Genomic DNA, 23,832 nt, shown 5'->3' on the forward strand with positions numbered 1-23,832 from the left:
CACGGGCTGTGCCACCACCGCTGCCCCCAGGACACTTACTGGTACGCATTTGCTTCCATTTGCTGGAGAGGAGGGTCCGCGCCTCCACGATGTACCTGGCGATAGGGCTGTGGTTGTCAAAGCCACGGCTCCAGCTCAGCTGGACGGTGGTGTCACCGATGTCTCTCACCACCACACCCCCGGGGGGGCCTGGAGGTCCTGGGATGATGGGAGACAGAGGGACATATTGCGAAGATGAAGGATTTGGAGGCTTATCGGTCTTTATATTGTGCAAGTCACAAATTCAAATCAGGCCTTTCTTTTCTGGAAGCCTCCAGAAGCTCATAAGCATATCCCATCCAGTTCAAATATTAGATGGTCGCAAGGGAAGAGCGAGATGATTCCTTGCAAGGACCGTGCTGTTGCTTCGGGTTTGTAAGGAGCAGGGGACCTTACAACAGAGACATTACCTCTGACAGTCAGCGTGGCTGACTCCGAAGCGCTGTCCACAACTGTCTGGGCAGTGCACGTGTACCGCCCCGAGTGCTTTAGCTGGGTGTTGAAGATGCTGAGGTCCCCGATAGCTTCCTTCTGCATGGGGAAGAGAAAAGACAGCGAGGAGAGCGTTTGAACACGCCTGATGGCACAGTCCAGCGTTTGACGTTGCGCTGGGTTTTTATGGCAGGGTTTTGGTAACGGGGGGAGCTTCTGTGAGAAGCTGCTAGAAGCTTCCCCCATGTCCATCGGAGCCCGTGCCAGCCGGCTCCCAGCCGGACCCGCCGCTGGCTGGGGCAGGGCTGGGGACCCCCCAGGGACCCCCGCTGGGGCCGGCTGTGCCTGGGGGGCTGTGCCCACGGGGGGGACCCACGCTGGAGCGGGTCGTGAAGAACTGCAGAAGGGCTCACGCTGGAGGAGGGCTGTGAACTGACCGCAGCCCCATCCCCATCCCCTGCAGGGAGCGGGGAGAGAAATCAGGGGTGAAGTTGAGCCCGGGAGGAAGGGAGAGGTAGGGGGAAGGTGCTTTAGAATTTCATTTTATTTCTTGTTATGCTACTCTGATTTGATTGGTAAAAAATCAATTTTCCCAAGTCAAGCCTGTGTTGCCTGTGACGGCAGCTGGTGGCTGATCTCCCCCTGCCCTTGTCTCCACCCACGAGCCTTTCGTTATGTTTCCTCTCTGCTGTCCAGCAGAGCAGCTTTGGTGGGCACCTCACCTCCAGCCAGGGTCAGCCCACCACGAACGTGAAAACGAAGAGGCTGGCATTAATTTTCTGCCCTTTTTGGTGGTACATAATTGCCCTTTCTACTCACCACGCTGGCGCGCCGATAGTGCCCCTCAGACTTGTCAAAGTCAATGGGGAAATCGTCTAGTGACCAGGTGAAGGTTAGGTCCATGGTGGGGTCGTGGGATGCGTGACATTGCAGGGTGAGGTTTTCACCGACATTGATGTCTGCGCTAGATGGTGCCAATGTGATTTTGGTGGCATCTGCAGAGAAAGAGCAGGGAGGGCCGTTAGCTGCAAATGTCCGTGGACAAGGTATATATGAATCCTGCAGAGCATCCAAACCAACTAACACTTTCCAACTTGTCATCCCTCTCAAACAGCTGTAGCTTTGCGGGAGGAAGATGAGGGATTGCAGTGGTTAGGGAATGGAAATGCTTTTCTCCAGGAGCAGTTGTTGGTTGGTTTGATTTGGTGGGTCAGGCAGAAGGTTTGCTGCTCCACAGGCTGAAATGTCTTTGATTCCCTGAGCACTGCATTGATTTTCGGGAGTACAAGGAGAGGAGAAATAGGACATCACGGCATTCTTAGACGTTTGTTGCTCGATTGACCGCAAATCAAGACAAACATCTCTACCTCGAACAGAGAGGATTCCAGTACTGTTGGCTTTGCCCATGAAATTCTCAGCAAAGCAGGTATACTTTCCCTCATCGGATTTGCTGATGTTCTGGAGGATCAAGGTGCCATCTGTGGTAATAGTCACCCTGGAAAGGAAGGAGAACCATACAAGAGGAAGGTTAAAATGTCTGTTCACTCTGTGCACCTGACAATTTCCAGCGCTTGCTGATTTTAGAGAAACTGGTGATAAAGACACGACTGCAAAGTATTGAGTAGGAGTTTTCTAAAGAAGAAACTAGAGGAATAACCAAAGGCTTATGTTCAGGGTTGTAGCAGCACACTTGGGTCATCAAGTCCAGTCTTCTGGCAAGAAAAAAATGTGATTTTAGAAACGGTTTCTAGGTAGAAGCTGACTCTGTGCTGCTACCTGCTACTGTTGATCAGAAGTTCAGTCCCTTTGGTCCAGAGCACAGTGGCTTTTGGTGCTGCTCGTGGTTGGCATGGGATGATGACCTTCCCACTTCGGGCTGCGGGTATCAGTCGCTTCACTGGGTTTAGTCTAAAATCTGGTGCTAAGGCTACAGGGGGGAAAAAAAAAAGAGGATTAAGGAATGATGAGAAAACTCTGCTAGGTGAGCATCTTAACTGCCACGTAACTAGGTATTGATCTGTTGTTGGATGGCTTGGTAACAGAAGCATGGCAATATCTGGTGAGCAAGATGAAGGAGTGATTCCTCTGCTGCCGGGTGGTTTCTAACGCCTGCCGAGGCAGGTGTTACGTGAGACAGGTGTCGTACGTAGCAATGGGGTGTGACCCTAACAAGTGCAAGGTCTTTGAGAGACACAAGAACAGCTGCTTTTGAAAATGTAGAGGATATTCTCTTCAATGTCCTGACCAAAGTCACCAATGCAGACATCCAGCTTGCCTAAAACTCCTTCTGGAATTGCAAAGAAAGAATTGGGTTTTATCTGTTGCCCTCATGCGTTGCAGTGTTGAACAGTTGATGCTTAGGGCTGTTAATTTATCTCTGGCATCTACTGACCATGAGGAGACAAGATTTTAGACTAATGTGGAACAAGTTTGGCATTGGTCCAGTTCCAGTCACCATCCATCAAAGCGGGCTGAATGGATACTGAAATAATTTTTTTTTTATTTTTTTGACCTCTTTCCTCCAAAAAGAGGAAGGCTGTGTAGTGGAAGAGAGCTTGTGGTGCTGCTGTCTGTCCTGTACACTTTCTGTAGCTAAACAGATGTCCTTGTTCTCTTTCAGCGTTACTGAATTTACACAAGATTTCAATTTTAAAGGGTTGTAGAGTGTCTTGTTGAACCAGCAACTATATTTCAATGGTGAATGAAGCAGTTTTTGTCTGCTCTTATCTTACTCTGAGATCGCAAGCGTAGGATATTAGGAAGAGAACTAAAATGCTTCAGTGTCCCATTGAAACCCAGAGCACTGGGAAATGAGAAATTACCTTGCACTGTTAATTCAGCACTTGCATATACTGTGCCATGCTTGTTCTCAGCCACACACTGATACATGCCAGAGTCCTCCAGGACTAGCTTGGAAAATCTCAGCTCTCCACCGCTCACTTCGATGCGGTTCTGTGCAAACAAGAGGATGAACCCATTAGGTGAGAAAAACAACAATGGAACTCAATCCTGGTGCCTTCAGGGTTGAGTTTCATTACAGACCCTTAGGCCAGTTTGAAGCCAGCCTGGTTTTCCATGGGAGAAAAGACAGGACATTTTATTTTAGGTCTGTCCAGTCGGTACCCCACATCACTGCGCTCTGTTTGCTGAGACTTCTGAGTGCCTGAGCAGCAACGTGCAGGTCATACAAAGACAGGTACAAGGTGTTATTTTCCGCCCTGATAACTGGCTGTGAGTTCCTGTAGTTGCATGAAGCAATGGCTGGGATGGCAGTGACGGGAGAAGGAACTTGCTGCGGGTAAGGACTGTGGCATTGCTTTGCAGCCTCATGGGGGGGCACATGGAATAGGGATGCGGGGTGATAAAACGGGGTTGAGATGCATTTGCAGCGAGGCAGGAGAGGGTCTAAGTCTGGAGTAGCAGGTTCAGTACTGCGAGTTCTGGTGTGCACTGGCTGCGCTGCCCTCGCTGCCAGCCCTGTGCGGTGGTACCTGGGAGGTCAGCGGCTGCCCGTCCCGAAGCCATCGCACCGCGGGTCTGGGTTTGCCGGCAGCCGCGCAGCTCCAGCGCAGGTCGGACCCGATGTCGGCTTCTGTGTCTGTGATCACCTTCAGCCACTCCGGCTGAGCTGCAAAGGAGCAAGAGAGGTGGCAGAGCCAAGATGATCAGATGAGAGGTTTGTTGTGCCAGGCAGGCAGAAGGATGCTCATTGTGTCATCTCTGCTGGCAGATTTATTTATCACAGCGTGTTTCACCATAGTAACAGCCTTTGCCTTTTGTGCAGCCATGCAAGGCTGAGTCCTCGAAGGGTCTGGCTGCAGCTGTGCATGTGGACTGCACAAAATTGCGGCAGAATCCAGATTTGAGGAAGAGCCTTACGGTTTCTTTTCTTAATGCAGTCAATTCTGAACTTCAGGAGACTGGATTCAGGCTAAGATAACCAGGTTAAGTTTTGTAACTTGACTAGATCTATTAACAGCTCCAAGCATTACCCCTTGTGGAAGCACTCCAGGCTTGGAGAGGACCTTGGTTGAAAGCCAAGTTTGATTTTTACTGCTATGATTCCTTCCCTGGTTACCTTATTTTTGCTAGAGTTATTTTAGAGCAAGTTAAGAGAACTCTCTCTACTTGTTAGAGCCTAAATGTATCCACCAAGGAAAGGTATCAGTAATCTCTGCGGGTCTTTGTTAGGGCTTTGCAACAGGTTTAATTAGGGCTGGTACAAGGCAGGATCAGAGGTGGTAATTTTACTCCCAGAGGCTCAGTCCGTTGCCTGGGGCATCTTGCTGTGCTCTGGAAAGGCACATGTTTAAATGTGTTACCTTGAATGATGATGCGGCCCTGGTAGGTGTCTCTCCCTTTGATGTTTTCAGCCTCACACTCGTAAGTGCCTTCATCCTCAAAGCCAACATCCTGGATCTGCAAGAGGGGCTCGCTGCCGATCCACTTGGAGGACTGTGAGCCATCCAGCTTCCTCCACTTTATTCGAGGAACAGGGCTATGTAAAAGTAAACCTGGTGAAGGCCAGCTCTCCGGTACCCCATGCAGCCTTACAGCTCAGTGTAACTCAGTCCCCGTTTGGCCACCCAGGTCCCATCCCAGCTGGGCTTTGGCCAGCAGGACAGATGGCTTTAGCCAATTCCTCCCTCTTCCCCCTCCATCTCTGGTCTACAGCAGACCAGAAGAGAGGGGTTGTGGAAGTTACAGGTTCTGCAATACCCTCCCCGTCCTGAGCCTGAGCGATACAGACGCTGCACTCACTTTCCAAAGGCAAAACACTCCAAAGTCACCATCTGCCCAGCCAGAGCGTAGGTGTCTGCAGGAAACCTGGCTTTTATGCTGGGTGCATACTGCCTGGCATCTGTGAAAAGGAAAGCGCTGTTGGGGAGTTCTGGATGACTTTAAAGTGGCACACGTGAGGTCTTAAAGGGCAAAGGTACCCGCAAGGTTATGCTACTTTCCAAAAGCTTTGTGCGTTTGGGTAAGGCAATAGAAGCTAAATTTCATTTCCTTTTTAAAACAGCTCTTACTAAAGTCTCTAGAAATCTCTTTACCACATCTCAGGACTATTTCTTCCTGCCTGCTTAACTCCCTTTGCCCAGCCCAAGAAGTATCTGCAGGGGCACCTCTGCAAGGTCACCAGAGGCAGAGGAGAGTGGTTCCAGGGATCTGTGAGCCCACCCAGGCTGTTTACAAACAGAGAAACCCCGCTGATGGGGTTTGTAGCTGCACAAGCAGCGAAGCCTGGAGAGAGGGCTGCTTCCCCCAGGTTCCGGCCAATTAGTATTTTTGTAAGCTCTTAAGCTCCCCTGAGAAGCTGGTGGGTGATTTGTGCACCGCTGGTGCCCTGTGGAGCCTGAGTGCTTTGTGGTGGCTTGTCACTTCTGCGTTTTGCCCAGTCTCCCTCTTGATAATGCAAGAGCACTGACCCTCTGCAGCGAGACTGAGCCGGGAGAACTTGCTGAAAACGCTCTTGGTGATGAAGTCGATGTGGCTGGTGGCAAAGCAGGAGTAGTTCCCCAGGTCGGAAGCTTCTGTCTTGGCAATGTAAAGGTTTCCAGTGGTCTGAGAGACGAAACGCCTTCCATCGGCTGGGATGAAATTGGGAAACTCATTCAGGAGCCATCGGTAGGATAAGCCTGGGGGGAAGAGAAAAAGGAACAAACTGCACAAGTTGCCTGTGTCTTCTCGGGTGGGACTAAACCTGGCAGGCTGTCTCCCAGACCAGTCTAAGCTGAAGCTGGTCCTTGGATGGTACTTGTTTTCTCCATGTGCTAAGCCCTACCTCTGTTTTGTTGCTTTACAGAGCCTGAATTTAAAAATTTGCTTCCCTAAAATTCCCAAAGAAAAGCAAAGAGTAATTCACATGTCTGGGAATCGCTTGCTCTGTGGCCTCTCTCTGCCTGGCACCAGCAGCGCCACTAATCCCTGCTGGTGGCAATGCTGAAACGCAAACCCCTACCTGGGTAATGGGGAGGGGGGCTGCAGGCAAACATCACTCCCCAGCCTTCTGTAATCTTCACGGGGTCTCGCTCTTCTGCGGAGAATTCCTGCAAAACTGAACATGCAAAGTGAAACCTGTCCATGGACAAAGAAAACAGCTGGTGGAAATGCTATGTTTTATCTCTCCCCCCATAGACTTGTCTTTTCAGTAGTCGTACAGAGGGAGATCCAAAAATATTCCTGATTTTCTCTGTAGTGCATGAGATTCCTACTGCCCCTCCATGTTAATGGAAAGCACCAGGGGATTTCTCCGAGGGATGATGTTGGGTATCATGCACAGGAGAGCTTCTCTCCAACTGTTACTCATGCGAGCAGAGGGGCTTAGTTTACCCCCAGCGTAACTGTAGCTGCGTTTTATTGACCTTGTGGAGACAAACTTACAGCCAAAGCGGAGGGAAGCTTCCCTGCTGACCACCGTGCCCCTGGAATTAGATGCCACGCATTGGTAGGAGCCAGCATCCTTGGCTTTCACGGGGTTGCTTATCACTAGGTCGCCTGCAACCAGCCTGTAATGGGAATCTGGCTCCATCTTTATCTCTGTGCCATTCATCTTCCACCTGCCAAGAGCAAGTGTAAAGAGTGAGGGGGGTAAATATTCATCGCAGCACTCGTGGTGCCTCGTGGGAGGCTGTGCTTGCTTGTTTTTTCCAGCTGTGCTGTGTTGGGATTTGAGTCAGATTTATATCTGTGACCTGGGAGGGACGGCGCATCATGTGTGGATGAGGAGGCCGATTCCTACATTAGTGATTTTCTTTATATCAATGTGGAGAACAGAAGGCAAAATTCTTGATGGTTGCATTCCAGCCCCGGTACAGAGAGAGCAGGGGAGCTCACCTGTAGGTCGCAGGGGGACTGGCTCTTGCTCGGCAAGCCAGCGTGACTTTTTCTTCTGCTGAGCCTTCAGGGAAGAGGGTGTGCACAGGCTGCTCCTCAAACACCGGCCCGTAGTTCCTCGTGCTACTCTGGGCTTGGCACCAAACTGCAGAAGAGGGGAAAAAACCTGCTCAGCTCAATTTAGTTTTTTCTAAAAATTCTCGTTTTTAGTTTTGTAGGGTGTCCCTGGCAGCATCACAACTGCATCTGGACTAAAAGAAGGAACAACTTGAAAATCACAACCCATCTGTTACCGCAGCGCAGCCCCAGCCGTGGCTGTGGGTATATAGCTTGCATTTCCCACCGAGCATCTCACACCATCCCTGCTGTGCCAGAGGGACCAGACATGCTTCAAGACATGCTGATGAAGGGGTACTGCCACACGCCTCTTGGAAAACTGTGCACAGACTGGAGCTGGGAACCACTGGTTGCCCTCCTTGTCCCTGGCAGTTAGAACGTGCTGGTTCCTCTGTCTGTACAAACTTCAGCTGGTCGGTTCCTCCCAAGTCATCTCCAGGACAAGGGAGGAGAGAGAAGAACCTGGGTCTTCGGAGCTCTGCTGCTGCCTCCCTGCAGCCACCTGGCAGATCCCCTCCATCCCTGCATCTGCAACATCTGCAACATCTGCAACATTGGCAACTCAAACCTGCTGCTTGCTGGTTGCCCACCAGCGCTGTGCAGGTATCGGTTCTGCTGTTCAACTCATGGGATGAACTTGAAGCTTCCTTTGTCGTGTGTAGACACGGGTTTGGTTCTGATCTTGCCGTCACGGGTATGGCTCAGCCATCGGCACATGAGGAAGAGAAGAACCTGCCTGCCTTCTCCTACCGTGTCTGGGCCACCCTTTGGCGTGGTGATGCCGTTTCACTGGAAAATGCCAGCTGTCCGCCGTGACTCCGTGTCTCAGAGAAACACTGGCAGACCCCCTTCCACACAGGCTCGATGGAAATGGCAGTGCAAGTAAGAACAAAGCAAAAGCTGCCTGGAAATCTCCTCGCTGCAGAAGCGGCTAGTGGGCTAACGGTCACCAACAAGCCTGTCCTCTCCCTGGCTCCCTGAGAAGTGCCTGTCCCGTAGCAGGGATGGAGCCTCCTCAAGGCAGCCTGCTCCCAGCACGGTCCCCTCTGCCTCCGCAGCGATAAGCCTCGAGATGCTTAGCTAGCCCCAGGATCCTTCCATGCTTTGTAATTGAATTAATAACTGTCTTAAAACTGCCATGCCAACCAGCAATCTGTTTCCTTCCCTACAGTACACAGCATGGTCACTAGTTAAATTAAGCGACTCCAGTAAGTGTGATGTTTTATGCAAGAGTAACTTCCAGCAGGGAATGGCCAGCTCAGCTCTCCTGGGCTGGGGGGAAGCAGCCCTTTACCTGTAGCTCCTGGGGTTCGTCTCATGTTCCGGCTGCTCTTGCATGCGGAGATGAGGCTGAGATGGGAGAGGGGCTCCACTAATTGGCTCGGTGGCTTCGGAGCAGCTGTCGGCTGCTCCCTGTGTCCGAGCACCAGCCAATTACCCCGACCATCAGCTCCCTCAGCCGGGATGTGCTGCTGCGAGGGAGCCGCATGCGGGCAGGAGCCTGATGGTCCCTGGTGTCACACAGGGCAGAGGCACCGTAGCCCGTGTCTAATACTTTGGAATGAGAGAGAAGCAGCGTTCTGCGGGTTGTATTCCCTCCCAATCAGCGCAGGTGCCTTTTTCCTTTAGTTAGATTCACAAAGGAAAAGCTTGTGTAAGCTGGAAATTTTCCCTCAGTTGGGTCAGCAACGGCTGTGCTGAGCAAATCGCAGCTGGAAATAACTGTGCTGACCAGCAGGTAAAATTATCGTGAATTAATAAGAAAATAGTGTATTCATTGTGTTCCGATAGATGGTAGTGAATGGATTAAGCTTTAACAGCTTTACATTCTGAGATTAATAGGTAGCATATGGTAAATAATTTCTATTTATTTAACAAATAAAACATATATTATTAACACTTACAGGCATTCCTTCTCTCACGAGATGCTCTTTCCCAATCAAGCCAAATTACGCTAATCATCCCTTCTGATTCCACCCAGAGGCTGCACCCCGTTGCTGTCTGCTGCTGTCCCTTTTTCTCTGCTGGAGTTACGGGCTACAACTGCCAGGCAGTGATTTTCTCAAACGTAATCAATGCCAGAAGCTCAGATAAGTTTTTGTTTACAGGTCCAAGGTGGCTGGTTGGTGTCGGGGGTGAAACGCCTGGATCTTACTCATTAGGCAAAACAACGGTTAGATTAAAGTAGTTAAACAATTACAAGACCAGGATATGGTTGGAACTAGGAACTGGGAGCTAAGCAGAATGGTAAATCTCGGTACCTCCGAGCCTGATCATCTGGGCTACTTCTCTCACGCCAGAACTCTCATTTTGGGTGTTACCAGAAGAGGTACGTTCCTCGGGCTCTGTCACTTGGATGGTGGGGAGAAGACAACCACAAAATAAAGGTCTTCAAGCCTGGAAGCTGAATTTGCAAGAAGCACAGTGACATGCTCAGAATTGGGCATGCCTTATACAGCCCTACTTTCTGTGTTAAAATCCAGCCAGGAGAGCAGAAATTATGGTAGATACGCCTCTTGAGAACAACATTCATTATTAGGAAGAATAAATATTAACACCAAAATAAATAGGAATAGATGAAAGTGGAACAGCTGAAAATTAAAATTTGAGAAAACAGCTGCAAAAACACTTGAAGCTTTCACGTAGTGCTCCAAGAGTGGCTTGTGCTGCTGTTTGGGAGAGAAAATACTATACCCTGAAATCCATCATCAAGGGCATAGTAATCTCTGCATATAAAAGAATCCCAAACTTTATACCAGGTATTGCTGGAAGAGACAAAACTCAAACCTTATCTCCTTTGCCACTGCAGTGAGCAGGGAGGGGACTGCCAGTGCCTCCCTTGTGCAGTGCCCTGGCCCGTTTCTGGCAGGTTTTATGTTCTTATTAGTATTTGGAATATGTTGAAAGTCAGACCTGGAAAGCCCAGGTGTCCAGGAGGCTGAATGCTTTCCCTTTGTGCTAGCTTTGGAGACCTGGAAATGATAAATGTCTCAGTTGAACGTTTTCCAAGATGTATTCCAGTTTATGAGGATGTCAGCAGCAATCCTTTTATTGCTCCAGAGCACTGACCACAGCCTGGAGCCTTGGCACATGCAGGAGCTGGGCAATTAATTGGTTTTATAGGAAATCTGCGCGCACACACACACACACACACACGTGCACAAAATCAAAGTGGTTATTTTTAAAAAGCAGCTCTCTGAGGAACAGGGGGTTATTTTTAACGAGAAGCTTTCTGAAGAACAAAGGGACAGTGCTTTGGCTGGCCTTAGATTTCAAGATTTTCTGTGCCTTTTACTGAATGAAGAAAGGCCAGAGAGATTTTTAGACTTTCACGACAGCCTTATTCATTAGAGAGTCATCTCTGTGCACTTCATAAGCTTTAAACCCTTAAATACTGCTGGGAAGTCATCCTTTCGGCGGTACGGCCGAGGGAGGGGTGACATTGCCGACCCAGCTTCCCAGGGCTGGAGCTGACAGCCCAGACCTGGAGGCTTTGGATCTTCACCCGCTCTGGAGTGTTTCCTTGAACCTGATCTCTAGCTGGAGTCTTTTTGTCCCTGGTCCCTTGCTGGTGTTCCCCAGGAACATTTCTCTGTGTCCCAGCTGGCTCCTGAGATCCATTGCATCATCAGCCAAGGGTCAAAAGAAAAAAACCCTCAGAGACTTTACAGGGAATCATTTTCTGTGGACCCAGCTTGGATGGGGAGCAAGTTGCATGAACTCAGGTGGTTAATGGGAGAGCCCAACTCCATCTTGCTGCCTCTACCAGATTTGGGTCAGACCAATTTCCAAACAGGCTAATTGCCTCCCGATCTAGGGCAGCCACCCCTCCCTCTGCCTCCTCGGGGATCCAGAGAACATTAAAAGGTAATTAGATATTTATAAGGACAGGCGAGCAGTCTCTGCCTGGGATGATGAATTAGCTTGAAGACATTATCTAATTCTCAGTTGTCTGAAATGAAATGTCTCCCTGCTGAAAAGGGACCTTCGGAGTGCAGCCTGAGATTCCCTGAGATCCAGAAATGGTCTCCAATGGATGGGGGAATCTTTGCAGTCAGGGTATGGCCAAAGAGGCATCCCTAGAAAAAACAGGAGGCGAAGTGGCTTCGCCGTGAGCGAGTCCTGCCAGCAGAAGGAAATTTGTCCTTGTGCCGAGGCCAGGATGAGCACAGGCTTTGCCTGAGGTTCTGCATCTCCTGCATTTCACCTAAACAGCAGTTTAGAAAGGGGGAGACGTGTGTCAACCATTCCTGTCCTCTTTCTTGAGCGGTACAAAGGGAAGCTGAGTGTGGCACAGACACGTCTCCTGGCTGCATGAACCGCTGGGGAGGGTCAGGCTTTGGCGTCGGTGCAGCCGCGGAGCACGGAGAGGTGTGTGCCGGGCAGGCAGCACAGCACGCGTGTTGCATCCCCCGGGTGATGTCCCGCTTGATGTCTGCCAGCCCATCTCACCTCTCTCATGGAAACCTGCAGCCCAGAGAGGCAAGGGGCTGCTCTTACCCAGAAAGGTGACGACAGCTAGGGATGTGCGGACAAATCCAGTGGCGTGTCCCATCCTGCACCTCCGGCTGGGTTACAGCCTCCGCGGCTGAGCCTCTATGGGTGAGCGGGGACAGCAGCCCTGCGAGAGAGAGAGAGGGGCGTCAGCTGCAGCGTTGCTGTGCCTCTGTCCGAGGGTCCAGCACCCGGCTGCACAGCCCCCCGGCAGCGTTGCTGTGCCTCTGTCCGAGGGTCCAGCACCCGGCTGCACAGCCCCCCGGCAGCATTGCTGTGCCTCTGTCCGAGGGTCCAGCACCCGGCTGCACAGCCCCCCGGCAGCATTGCTGTGCCTCTGTCCGAGGGTCCAGCACCCGGCTGCACAGCCCCCCGGCAGCATTGCTGTGCCTCTGTCCGAGGGTCCAGCACCCGGCTGCACAGCCCCGCTGGCCTCGGGCCCAGGGTGACGGTCACTCGGGAGCAAACATCCAGCTGCCTGGAGAGGAACGCAGGGGTCTGAAGGAGCTTTTTTTCTTTCTGACATGACAGATCTGGTTGGGAAATCGGTCCTCCTCCCAGCCTATCTGCTATTCTTCCTCCCTCCTCCAAAAGGAATGCTTCCTTCCTAGCGTTTTTTAGTAAAAAATGCAAAGTCAGAAGCACACAGGATATTGGTAGGGGAGGAGCAGGAGGAAATGATTTGTTCTTGTTATTCTGTGAAAAAGGCATCTTTAATTGAAGCTTTTCAGGCGGGGAGTGACTGCTTTTGGGGACTGTGCCAGCCCCGAGTCTCTTGTTCTGGAGAGGCTGGGGGGACCCAGCTGGTTACTGTGCGCTGCACCCCAGCTTGCAGAGCTTCGTGCAAGTGCCTTCACCCTTGCAGGCGGCGGGGAAAGTGAGTGCACAAAGTGGCTGCACAGGGCTGGGGCGTTCCTGCTTTTTTTCTAAGTTTAATGCTTTTGAATAGTTAATAAATGACGTAGTGCCAAGGCATTTCTTGATGCCGTGAGACACATTATTAGGTGGAGCAGTGATTTCTAGTCCCCTCTGCAGACTCCCGTCTTCCAAGATATTTCAAAAAGCAAAAATCCCCAACAAAACACCGAGCTGTTTGTGCAGACTGTGGTCCCTGCGCTCTCCCAGCTAAACCCACCGTGGGACCAGCTTCAGCACACGCAGCTCTTTCTGTGTAACTCCAGCAGGGATGTTGGGCTGGTTTGGTTTTTTTTCTCCCTCTTTGTTAAAATACACTTTTGAAATAATGCATCAAGGAGCCCCACAGCCCTGCAGGGCCTCCTGTTCCCCGGTGCCCTCCCAAACACCCCCCGGTGAGTTGCTGCTGGAGGCGCTGCCAAGAGCTGGGCTGCTCGTGGGCTGCGAGTGCTGCTTATCCCTCTGCTCCAGCTGGTGCTGCTTCCACTCCTCTCCCTGCCCATCTGTCTGCCCGAGCAGGCAGTACTGCTCTTAAGCTCCTTCGAGCAGGGATTAGCTTTCTGTCCCATGGGATGCAGCCCCTGTACATTGCATCTTTAAAAAATCCAGTGCCCCGCTCATTAATAGCAGCCCTGGAAATGCACCTGAACAAACAGCGATAGCCCCGTGTTTGCTCCGTGTCCTGCCTCCGGGGACGCTGGCTGGGTGGAAGAGCCACCTGGCCTCTTTGTGTCCTCACCCAAAAGAGAAGATTTTGCTACCACGCTTAGAAGAGACCCCATCCCAAATCCTCCTCAATTTTTATCTTGCTTGGGTCGGAGGGCTGGATCCCAGCCTCCCGGTCCAGCGCTGAGAGCGGAGCTGCCTGCCCTTCGCTCACTCACGCACTGCTTAAATATTTTTATATATATAGTCCCCTAAATAAGGCTGGTGCTTAATTGCATGGCGTGGCCAGGGGAGGAGGGACCCCTGCTACAGATGGACGATCCAGGGAGGGAGCGGAGAGAGGCGTCAGACGCACTGACATGAAAGCTGCTCCACGCAGTTTGTTCCAGCAACCCTGAAGTGAGTCAGTCACATGAAATCACTTGATGTCAACGAGAATCATGCCCCAAATGGTGTCCTGAACCCACGGCCTTTCAGCGAACACTGCCTCATTGTTCCCCTGCCTTCACCCTCTGCTTGCTTCTCTCTCATGTGTCTTGTGCTCACGTCGTAAGCACTTCGGGACAAGGACCAGCTTTTAGCTCGATCTGTTTTGCAGGCAGCGCTGGGATGTGGGCTTGCAGGCAATGCCAGCGCTGCACTAATTAATAAGTTGACTTCTCCAATTCTCTGCCGTTGGGTTTCTTCACCAGCACCTTCCAATGCCCAGGGTTTGTGGAAGGCGATGAGCATCGAAGCTGTCCCTACACCCAGCAGCAGCAAGTCTGGCTCCGTCACGGCCAGCCCCGGTTTCGGAGGCTGAGTCCCCTGCCTGCGCCCCGGGAGCTGCCCACGAAGGCACTGCCCGGCTGCAGCTTTGCTTTCTTCTGTTTGTTCTTACTCTCAGTTTTGAAACAAGTAGGAAAGAGTGTGGGAAAGCTAGATTTTGCCATTTTTAACAATAGCAGGCAATGAGGAGGTCGGGGAGTGCGGCATTGGCCATCCTCCCTCCTGGGAGGCTGGAGGCTCCTCCAGGCTGCTCCTGCCCCTCGGGCACCTTTCTGGGTGTATCAGCTTTTTACACTTTCTGCTGTGTGAAATGGAGATGCTGCATTTGAGCGAGAGCAAATTGCCTCCTGCCTCCCCTGGGTGCTTTCGCCTAACCAAGCAGTGGTCCCGAGGGCTGAGCTGGGATCTGCACGGGAGGGTGAGCTGCGATGCCCTTCTGTGGGAATGCTGCTACCAGGGTCCCCCTTCAGCTACCTCCCCTGCGGCCGAGCAAAGCTGGTATCTTGTAAATATTAAGCTGATTTAAATTATTTAATTAGTTTTCAATTCATGATTTATGATCTAAACTACAGCTTTGATCCCCAGTTCCGCTGCTGGCTGCGGCTCCGCGGCTTCCCTCTTTGCACCTCAACCTCCCCATCCACTCTAACCCCTCATGTTCACATCGTCTCTTCTCAATCCCTTGTGTCCGTCCCTCCATGTCTCCAGAATCCTTCCCACGCACACAGATGTGTGTTTGCTCCTGAAATACTCGGGGCCCTTTCTGGAGGCGAGACATTCTGCGCTGCGGCTTGGCAGGCTGAGGTGGGGTGTGGGGAGGCTCTTGGGGGGGGGGGAGGACGGGGAGATGCTGCTGCTTTGCCCTTTTGAATCCAGCTTTAACTCCTTTGTAAAAAATCAGGAACGTGATAATGAGGGACAACTCCAGGTACGGTCCGCTTCAAACGAACACGTGAGAGGGTCATTTCGATGAGTGCTGACACTGTTTGCAATTAGAGGCTGGATGAAATAATCCTCTCAGATGCTGTTTTGCGGGTTCCTGGCTGTCTCATCGCCTGAGTGCTGCGATCAAATTGTGCCTGAGGGCCTGACGCTGCGAGGTCACACCTGGGGCTGCACTGGGACTTGGGGGCATCTGAAAGCCATGACCCTGAGCGGTGGATCCCACATCTGACTCTCAACTTCTCCAAAACACGGGCATGCGCTTTGCAGCTGATGTTTAGCCCTGTTCTCCATCCTTGGTTAGAAGAGGGCCCACGGGGATCTGGTCTTTCCCCCTTTCATAGGGTGTTTTGACAGTCACTCGAGAGCCTTCTGTTGTACTGAAAGGGGATCTGTCATCCCTGCTAATGGATGCTGTCATTAATACTTCCAGTAGCAAGGAGGCATGGGCACACTCGAAAACATGTGCATTAGCCCTTTCCTCTGGAGACCCTGGGACCTGGGATAACGATCCGTTATTGTAGAGGCAAAGAGCTACAGAGAGATTCTGAGTCCTCCTGAGCCTCTGGGAGAGGAGATGCTGCCCGGTCCAGCACCCACAGCCCCAGTTCTGACTGTGGAGCAGCAGCAGCATCCTTTGGAGGAGGTGACTCCAGCAGGACTCTGGGGCCAGAAATGGCTTTTGGTAGGAGATGGGCTTTAAGAAGAGGTGACATGGCCAGCACAGGCGAAGTGCTGTATATCACCAGAATAAATGAATGTAACTCGGTGTCTCATGGTTAGGTGATGAGATGAGCATTTGTGTGTAAGTGGGGCAGCTCCTGCCGCTGCAGCATTCCCCAGGGAAGGATTGCTCCCGAGGGTGGGCGATGCAGGAATTTGTCCTGTGCTGTGAGTGTCCCTTTTGTTAAGGACCGTCGCTAAGGCTAGAAGGGACATGCTTTTGATGTTTGCTGGATTTTGGCTTGTGAAACCAAGGTTAGGTACATTTTGCCCACCAGAACAGCATGTTTCAAGGAGTTGCCAGTGGTTTTATTGTGATGTAACTGTTCTCTTGTAAAACTGCCTGTGCTGCGGAGAGGACGAGTTAGATGCAGGCTCTGGGTTTGGCCTTTCTTGAGCTTTTTTGGGTTCAGATCTGTTGGTGCTTCCAAGACCTGCAGCAGCTGCTGCTGCAGAAATCCTGGGCCACCCAAAAACCGTCGTAAGCAGTGAAGTCTCCAAGGTCCGAATGAGGACCAGAGGCACCCTCAGAGGGGTTCAGAGCCTCACGGCAGAGTTCAGCCCTCCCTAGGCTCACCAGTCACCCCGTAACAGACACCAAACCCTGTCTGCAGCTCCCGGGGGAACCCTGCTCCCCGGTGAGGCTCGGGACCTGATGCAGGAGTGCTGCGGGCACCGCTTGCTCACTTTGGTACCTGTCACCAGCTGCAGCAGAGATGTGTCCCAGAAACACTTCTAGTAATAGCTGGGGGGGGGTCCTGTGCACCCTTTCTGCTGCCCAGGGGGGTTTGGATCGCTCTTGGCATTTTACAGAAGTCCCACAGGCTCTGCCTCTGGCAGGTAATCGCCTCTGCTGTGCAAGCCGAGGGAGAGGAGCAGCACGAGCTGCACTCCCTGGGGAGGCTCCTGGCCACCAGCTACACCCTGTTGTCCCTGTCCCACCCTGTCACCCTCGCCCATCGCTGTCACCGCTGCAGGGACTGTGCAATGGGCACATTCCCTTGCCCCGGGCTCAGTGCTCCCTGTCTGCACCCCAACATTGCCCTGAGGAGCCAGGCAGTGGGACAGCGGTAGGGGATGGAGTGGGGACTTGGAGGAGGGCTCTGTCCCCGGCTGTGCTCGCACAGGAGGAGCTGAGGCTGGTGCAGGAGGCTCAGAGCCTCCAGCCCAAGGCTGTGGGAGCAGATGGTGCTCACAGCCCGGCCTCCTTCCCCGCCGGCAGCTCCCTGCTGGGCCATGGCGATGCCACCCGCAGCCAGGGCTGGAGCTGGGGCTCTGCTGTCCGGATGCATTTGTTATTGCCCGATGGGCTGAGGCATTGGCACAAAGCGGGGACACGCTCTGCACGCTGCAGGAGGGCTTTGCTGTGGCCGGGTGAAGGGGACACACGCAGACGGGGACAGGTGGGGTGGATTAAAGCAGGTGTTTTCCGTTGGCTCATCTGTCTGCCTGGCGTGCCTGCCCTTGCTGCTGCTGCTGCTTTTACACCTGGGCCATGCAGGCAGTGGGCAGGGGAGGCACGGTGCCGTGCCTGTGGTCTTCAACAGCCCAGCTCAGGGACAAGGGAGATGGCCCGTGGCAGCGGGTCTGAGCCCTGGGATGGGAGCAGAGCCACCGAGCAAGGAGCAGGGGGCTGTGCCAGAGCCCCCCCCAGCCGGTGCCTCCGCCCTGGCCCTGTGCCCCAGGTGCGAGCACTTGCAGCCAGCCCTTGTTAGTGTAATTGCAGACACGGGGGGCTTTGCCCTCCCGGCTCAGCGCAGAGACAGGAGAGTGTGACGGAGAGAGAGGTAAGGGGGGAAAGAAGAGAAGCAAATGTTTAATTTGGGAGCATTCAAGCACCCAGAGGAGGATGGTGGGGAGCTGTAGGGTGGTGGGACCTGACCAGGAGGGGGTGGGTGCAGGGGTTTCCCCATTAGCGTGGCTGGGGAGGGTGGCCCGAGCTCCCTCGGGGCTGGGGTGGCTGCGTGCTGGCACTGTGAGCTTGCTCTTGTTCTTTGTGCTGTCTGCAGCCCTGGCTGGTTTGTGCTGCTGCATTGTGAGACTGTTGGCAGCTCCCACTTTGGGGTGCTCTGCCCCAGCTGTGGTCTTAGCTCCCAGCACAGCCTTTGTGTCCCTGTCCCCTCCCTGGCAAGAGCCCCCAGCACCCTGCCCGCCCCAGGAGCTGTACAGTACACTGGGCTTCTAGAAAAGAAGTCAAGCAGCAAAATGCCAACCTAGGGGCAGTGCACCGTGCAAACGTGCTTTGCTTGCTGCTGGAAGCAAAGTTCGTTGTGTTTGCTGGGGTACCCCCAGAACTTAGGGGTGGGATTTTATTTGGGGTTTGGTTTTGTTTGGGTCTGGCTCCGGTCCTGCTGCTTTCTGTTGAGTGGGCTCAGTGCTGTGGCCCTGCCTTGTGGGACCAGGCAGGAATGTTGCAGGCTTCCTCGCGGTGCTCTGCAAATCAAGTTACATCCGGAGCAATTCTGAATTGCCATATCCATGGAAACTAATGTGCTTCTCCCTTTGACATGAGCATCCAGAGCGATGCCATTCCCGTTCCCTGTGCAGAGCAGACTTGGTAGGGCTGGAGCCCATGGTGTGTGCATGGGCCCTAATTAATTTTTTCAGAATGCAGCAGGCGGTAGGATTTGGTGTGTGAAATGGGTGGAGGGGCAGAGTCCCGTGTGTGTCCAACGGTGCCTAAACCACCCGTGGCGGTGCAGCCTGCAGGGGGGGAGCCAGGTGGCTGCCACGTGTACATCCCTACCCGTGGGGTACCCACGCGTGGGCTTGTCTGTGTGGGGGGAGGGGGGGTAGCACAGCTCTGGTGAGTGGTCAGTGGTGATTCCAGTGCTGCTGGGAGCGTTTAATACCCCCGGTGCCTGGGTGTGCAGGCAGCCTGGGGAGGAAAGGCTCTGGGCGTCCTTTTCCCAGAGCTGTGAGACCAACTGGGATGGGGATGTGCCAGGATGGGTGCTCAGGCCCTGCACCAGCCCCTTGGCTGTGTCCTATCAATCACCGATTAATTTGATTGTACTAGAGCTGGCTTGGTAAGGATCAATATCTGATCAGTGGCTCCTGCTCTTTCCTCCCAAGGCGAGTGGAGGGGAGCAGCTCAGAGTGGTGGCGGGGGTGTGTGTCTAGGGAGGGAGGGCAGCTGAGATTATCCAACATCCTGGAAAAGATGGGAGCAAAGTCTCTGCGAGGGGAGGGAAAGCCCTGCCCGTGGGACGTGGGGAACTCTGCTGCAGTAAAAGCATTGCTGGCATGACGGGGGAGAGCCCTGCGCTGCCAGGAGGGGACGGGGGCTGCCGTGCTCGTACCTTTTGCATCACTTGATGTTGGATGGACCCGTGCTCGAGCCAAGCGCTGGAAGGAGAGCCACGGCTCTCAGGCTGCGCTTCTCCCAGTGGATTATATGGGGTGTTACTGGACATCCAGACACCTGAGAGCAACTCCTGCTTAGGGCAGGGAGCGGTTTAGCTTCGCCTGGGGGACAAAAAAGGCCTGTCTAGTCCTCCTTGTCCTGGTCAAGGAGCAGGCAGGGTGCTGTGATACAATCCCAGCAGGACAGCTGCATTAAGGCATGGTTTTCAAGCGCTCTGTTTTCCCTGTGTCTTTTAAGTGCTTTTTCCTAATAATTGGTTGGCGCATTCATGTACATCACGGGTCAGGGCACCTCATTGTAAGAGGGTCTCAGTGGGAGTTTTCTTCTGGTTCCACCCCTCCTCAGACAGGCAAACCCCCCGTGCTTGTACCCAGCTCAGCCCCTCTTTGTGCAGGAGACAAAGCCGGGACTGGGGTTCAGCCCAGAGGCACGGGCTGGGGGTGTGCGCAGCGCTCGGGACTGGTGGCTCTGGGAGGGGAGTGACTGCAGAGCTGAAACCTAGCCGTGGTGAAACGGGTGACATTAAGTGGACCTTTATCGCTGTTCTGTTGTGCGGTTTGAACTCTAGGTCTGAGCTTTGCAGTTAGTGCTTTTTTTGTTGGTTTTGGTTTTTTTTTTTTTTTTTTGTTTTCCTTCCCTGAACTGGCCAGATCCCATCTCTGGCTGCACCTTAGTGCCTTGGGGTGGTGGGACTGCAGCCTGAGCTGCCTGATCCTCTGCTCTGCTGCAATAAGCTCTTGGTAAATCCTCAGGGTTTTGGAGGTGAAGTGTTTGGTGGGACTGACCCGGAGGAGCTGGACCAGACTCATGCCACCTCCAGGCAAGACCTTGAGGTCCACGGGTAGCATTGCCAGGGTGGCTGCAGCAGCAGCTCAGCCCCAGGGAAATGACATGGGGACCAGCACAGTGTGTCAGAAAGCAAAGGAGACAAACAGAAACAGCCAGGAGACCTTCCCATGGAGGCTTTACTGGGGAGGGGGTTTCGCTGCAAGTTGCCCGCTGCCTTGCAGGCTGGGTATGAGCCTGGTGTTTGCCCGAGACTGCCAGCATGCAGCTCCTAAGCTCTCCCTGAAGACTTGTATTTCAATCAATATCCTGAGTTGATAGCAGCTGGAAGGATGCTTAAAGTCTTTGAAAACAAGGCCACAAGTGACTCCAGTTTAGCACATGGGGTGTTTGAGAGATGTCTGCCTGAAATCCTGGTTAACACCCTGATTACAGTTGCTAAAGTTACAAATATGGTGCCCTTCTTACAGGCACTCCCCTGCAAAATCGCTGCATTGCAAACCAGTCCAAGCACAGCTGAGCACAACCTTGCAACCTCTTTGCTTAGGAAATGCAAGTTATTAATCTGAGGTTGCCCGGGAGGGGATGCTGAGGTGGGCTGAATGCTGGCAGAGGGGACGGGAGCTGAAGTCTGACTGCGAGTGCTGCTATCCCCTCCCCAAAATAAAACTCCGAAATAAAGCTTCACGCTGCAGGTTTTCCTTCCCTCTTGCAGCGCGGCACCACGCGTTGAGCACGCACAGCTGAGCTGTGGGGAGCTCTGCCTAAACCCTGGGACATCCACAGAGCTTCCAGCCTCGCAAACCCACCCACTTTCTGCGATAAGTGCTACCGTGTCGTCAGCAGCAGAAACTCTTTGATGTGGCACCGGTATAAATAGCTCCCTACCTGCGACGGAGCCTGGCTCCATCCCCTCCCTTCTGCTGCCTGGTAAATAGCTTGGCAGGAGCTGGTCCTGGGGAGAGGCTTTAGCAAGGAAAAACAAGTGCAGAGCTTGGGAAACCTTCTGGCTAACGCGGGAAGGTGATGTGTTATATGGGGAAGCCCTAACACCCACCAGCCTGTCACACCGGCACTGGTGCTGGCTGCCCTGTTTGTGTCGCTGGGTAAGGTCGTGCCAGCAGCAAGAGCCTTCCTGGGGGTGGGTGATGGGGGTGGGGGGGTCGTGCATGGCACCAGGCATTTGCCCCAGCCTCACAGAGCCCCTCAGCACTGCTGGTGCTTGTGCTGGCTGTGCTGGGGGGTGCCCTATCCCCAGGCGGAGGGAGCTTCAGTGAAATGGTGCTAAAATCCTCTCCCTCCTAGGAGAAGGTTAGGGTTTCCTCTGCAATGGTGTCATATTTTGCTTCTTGGAAGGAATCATCCCTGTGTCCAACCTTCTCACCTGCCTTTGCTAAAGTGGTTTTGGTATTCAGTCTCCAAATAGCGCCAAGCTGCTCTCTTCTCTATACAAACAAGCAAGAACCAGCACAAAACATCTATCCCCCTTCCTTCCTCCATGGAGGCTCCCTGTTTTATGACTCTCCGGTGCAGGACTGACAGCTCTACAGGCTGTACAATAAATAATACATGTATTAATTTAGGACCTAGGCTGCTGAGGGGGGCTGGGTTCAGTATTTCACAAGCAGCTGTAGGGTTGAATACTTCTTGTGCTCCCTGAGGTCTTGGGACATCTCACTTGTGCTGAACATCCCTCTGGTAAAATCCTGGATGCTACAGCTGTGTTGTGGCAGTGGGACCGAGAGTGTTTGCCGGGGAGAAGAAAACATTTTGGGTTCAAGGAAGGAGCTTTTGTATCGTTTGAGAGTGGGCTTTGCTTCCTTGTCCGCTGAGACCTTTTCCTTCCCTACAGCTCCACAAGCACCCAAAGACATCTAGTGTGAGGAGAAGACAGAAAGTGTCTAGAAGGAGCCTGATGCAGCCTATCACAGCAGATTTTAATAAAGTTTCTTCCCTTTCATCTATGCTTTTTGACTCTTAAAGGACTGAGTAAGCCTCTCTAGCCTCTTTCTGTGTATCTGCACTTAAACAGCACCTCTGGAAGCCCCTGGTCGGTGCTGGGGTTTCCTGCGTGGTGCATGTGTTTGTATGACAGCCGACCTGGTGTGCTGGGGATGTGTGCAGCGATGCAGAGCTCTGGGCTTCCAGGATTGCCATGAGCCCATCTCAAAATCTTCCTGGGCATCTGCGGTTCCTCATCCCTGGAATGCAGGGCTCTAGTGTGTGACACTGATTTAGGAAGGAGAGGGATGTGCATCCAGCTGTGCAGGATAACTACAGGCAGTGCTGTGTTAAACCAGTCTCCATGAAACGGAGCAAAACGCATCCCTGAGCAGAGGGGCAGTGCTCCGGGCTGGCCAGCACGGGTGAGCCTGGTGCTGGGAGCCAGCCCTGTGGGTGCTGAGCCCGGGGCTCTCTGGTTCCCACAGCCCTGAACTACTCGGCTGGGAAGCTGCCAGGAGGCTCCCTCGGGATGCGAGGTGTTCCATGACTGCCTGGGTTTGCTGCGTGCCCAGCACCTTCAAGGCAAAATCTCAAGGGTTGGGGTTGTGGCCGCTGCAAGTAGACAAAGTGCTACAGGAGACCGTGGGGCTTGCAGGGGGTGCCGGAGGGAGGAGGCACTGAGGAACACGGGGAGATATCCGCCTCTCATTGGGGCCCATGACTTTTCCTGGATAATTTGGATTTTGGACACACATAAAGCATGCAGAGTGGCTGAACAGCCGGGCTGTTTAATGTACATGAGCTCAGTCTCCACGTGGGCTCCCAGCTCTATGGGCCAGACCTTTCATGCACCGCATTTAGGTGCGTCTGGGGGGTGTGTGTGAAATAGCTCCCTAATGACATGGTTGGGTTCTCTGCCTTTTGTGATTTGCTTGTGGTAAGGCTGCAGGCAAGATAGTAACGCAGGTCATTAAATTCTCTGCAGGTATTTTGAGTGACAGAAGTCGTGGTTGCTCTGTTTGATAGTAATTGATCAGGTGATGGAGAAGAGCGTTCACATCCCTTTGTCTCAATCTGCTTGTGCTCCAGGGAGGGTGTGCAGCCGGTCTTGGCATGACCCTCTCATTCTTTCTTTTCTTTAGTCTTGGGTAATTCTAATCTACCCCTGGAAAGTACAGTTATTTCTAGAAAGTTTGGGACTTTCTTGTAGTAGCGAAGTAAGCAGCTTTTGGGGTTGGTGGTGTTGCTGGCGGGTGTGCTCAGTACCCAATACATGGCCTTGAGAGGTTCATCTGTGGATGCAAAGCTGCTCTTAAATCTCATGCAAGAGCCTGTGCTTCAGCTTTGTATCCCCAGAGCTTGTTGTGGACGTGCCTGGAGATGGCCTGGGAGAAGCAAGAGATGTTCTCAGGGTTTGGCTAAAGCCCTGGGCCAGGGTTGTGCTGGGGAGGGCTCTGGCTGCTCCCAGCTCTTGGATGTAGAGGCTGCTGCCTCCCATCCTCAAAGCAACTAGTGTTTCCTTGGAGAGATGACAATCTCTCATGAATACTGCCCAGTCTGGCCAGAAAAATAATGCTGAGGCTCGTGGGAGTGGTGCAAGCCTGGGGGTGTCAGTGGGCCAGCATGGGTGAGATGCAAAGGGAGGAGGGAGCTCGGGAAGTTTTGGGACTGGAGCCCTGTGCAGCACAGCCCAGCCCGCCCTGCCACCGGCTGCCTCCCCATCTGAGCATCCGTCCCGCTGCGAGTGGGAAGGAGCAAAGCGGTGCCCTGCCTGCCGGTGCCTCCCCGTGCCCACCCTGGGG

General features: G+C 53.1%; 2 protein-coding genes across 2 annotated transcripts in view; one reads left to right on the forward strand and one right to left on the reverse strand.

Annotated features, from left to right (window-relative positions):
- RBBP5 (RB binding protein 5, histone lysine methyltransferase complex subunit) overlaps positions 1-9,328 on the forward strand; it is a 42,835-nt gene extending 33,507 nt beyond the window's left edge. The window contains exon 14 of the mRNA XM_040616367.1: positions 7,519-9,328. Within this exon, the coding sequence (XP_040472301.1) occupies positions 7,519-7,526 (8 nt within the window). The 3' untranslated portion in view covers positions 7,527-9,328. The remainder of the gene's footprint in view (positions 1-7,518) is intronic.
- CNTN2 (contactin 2) overlaps positions 1-23,832 on the reverse strand; it is a 34,156-nt gene that overhangs the window by 9,364 nt on the left and 960 nt on the right. The window contains exons 2-15 of the mRNA XM_040616361.1: positions 11,926-12,046; positions 7,309-7,453; positions 6,856-7,031; positions 6,434-6,529; positions 5,901-6,110; positions 5,233-5,332; positions 4,794-4,969; positions 3,963-4,099; positions 3,294-3,423; positions 2,248-2,398; positions 1,839-1,966; positions 1,291-1,466; positions 450-570; positions 40-198 (exon numbers count right to left, since the gene is read on the reverse strand). Of these exons, the coding sequence (XP_040472295.1) occupies positions 40-198; positions 450-570; positions 1,291-1,466; positions 1,839-1,966; positions 2,248-2,398; positions 3,294-3,423; positions 3,963-4,099; positions 4,794-4,969; positions 5,233-5,332; positions 5,901-6,110; positions 6,434-6,529; positions 6,856-7,031; positions 7,309-7,453; positions 11,926-11,980 (1,960 nt within the window). The 5' untranslated portion in view covers positions 11,981-12,046. The remainder of the gene's footprint in view (positions 1-39; positions 199-449; positions 571-1,290; positions 1,467-1,838; positions 1,967-2,247; positions 2,399-3,293; positions 3,424-3,962; positions 4,100-4,793; positions 4,970-5,232; positions 5,333-5,900; positions 6,111-6,433; positions 6,530-6,855; positions 7,032-7,308; positions 7,454-11,925; positions 12,047-23,832) is intronic.

This window comes from Falco naumanni, chromosome 17, assembly GCF_017639655.2.
Source record: "Falco naumanni isolate bFalNau1 chromosome 17, bFalNau1.pat, whole genome shotgun sequence".
Taxonomy (NCBI): domain Eukaryota; kingdom Metazoa; phylum Chordata; class Aves; order Falconiformes; family Falconidae; genus Falco; species Falco naumanni.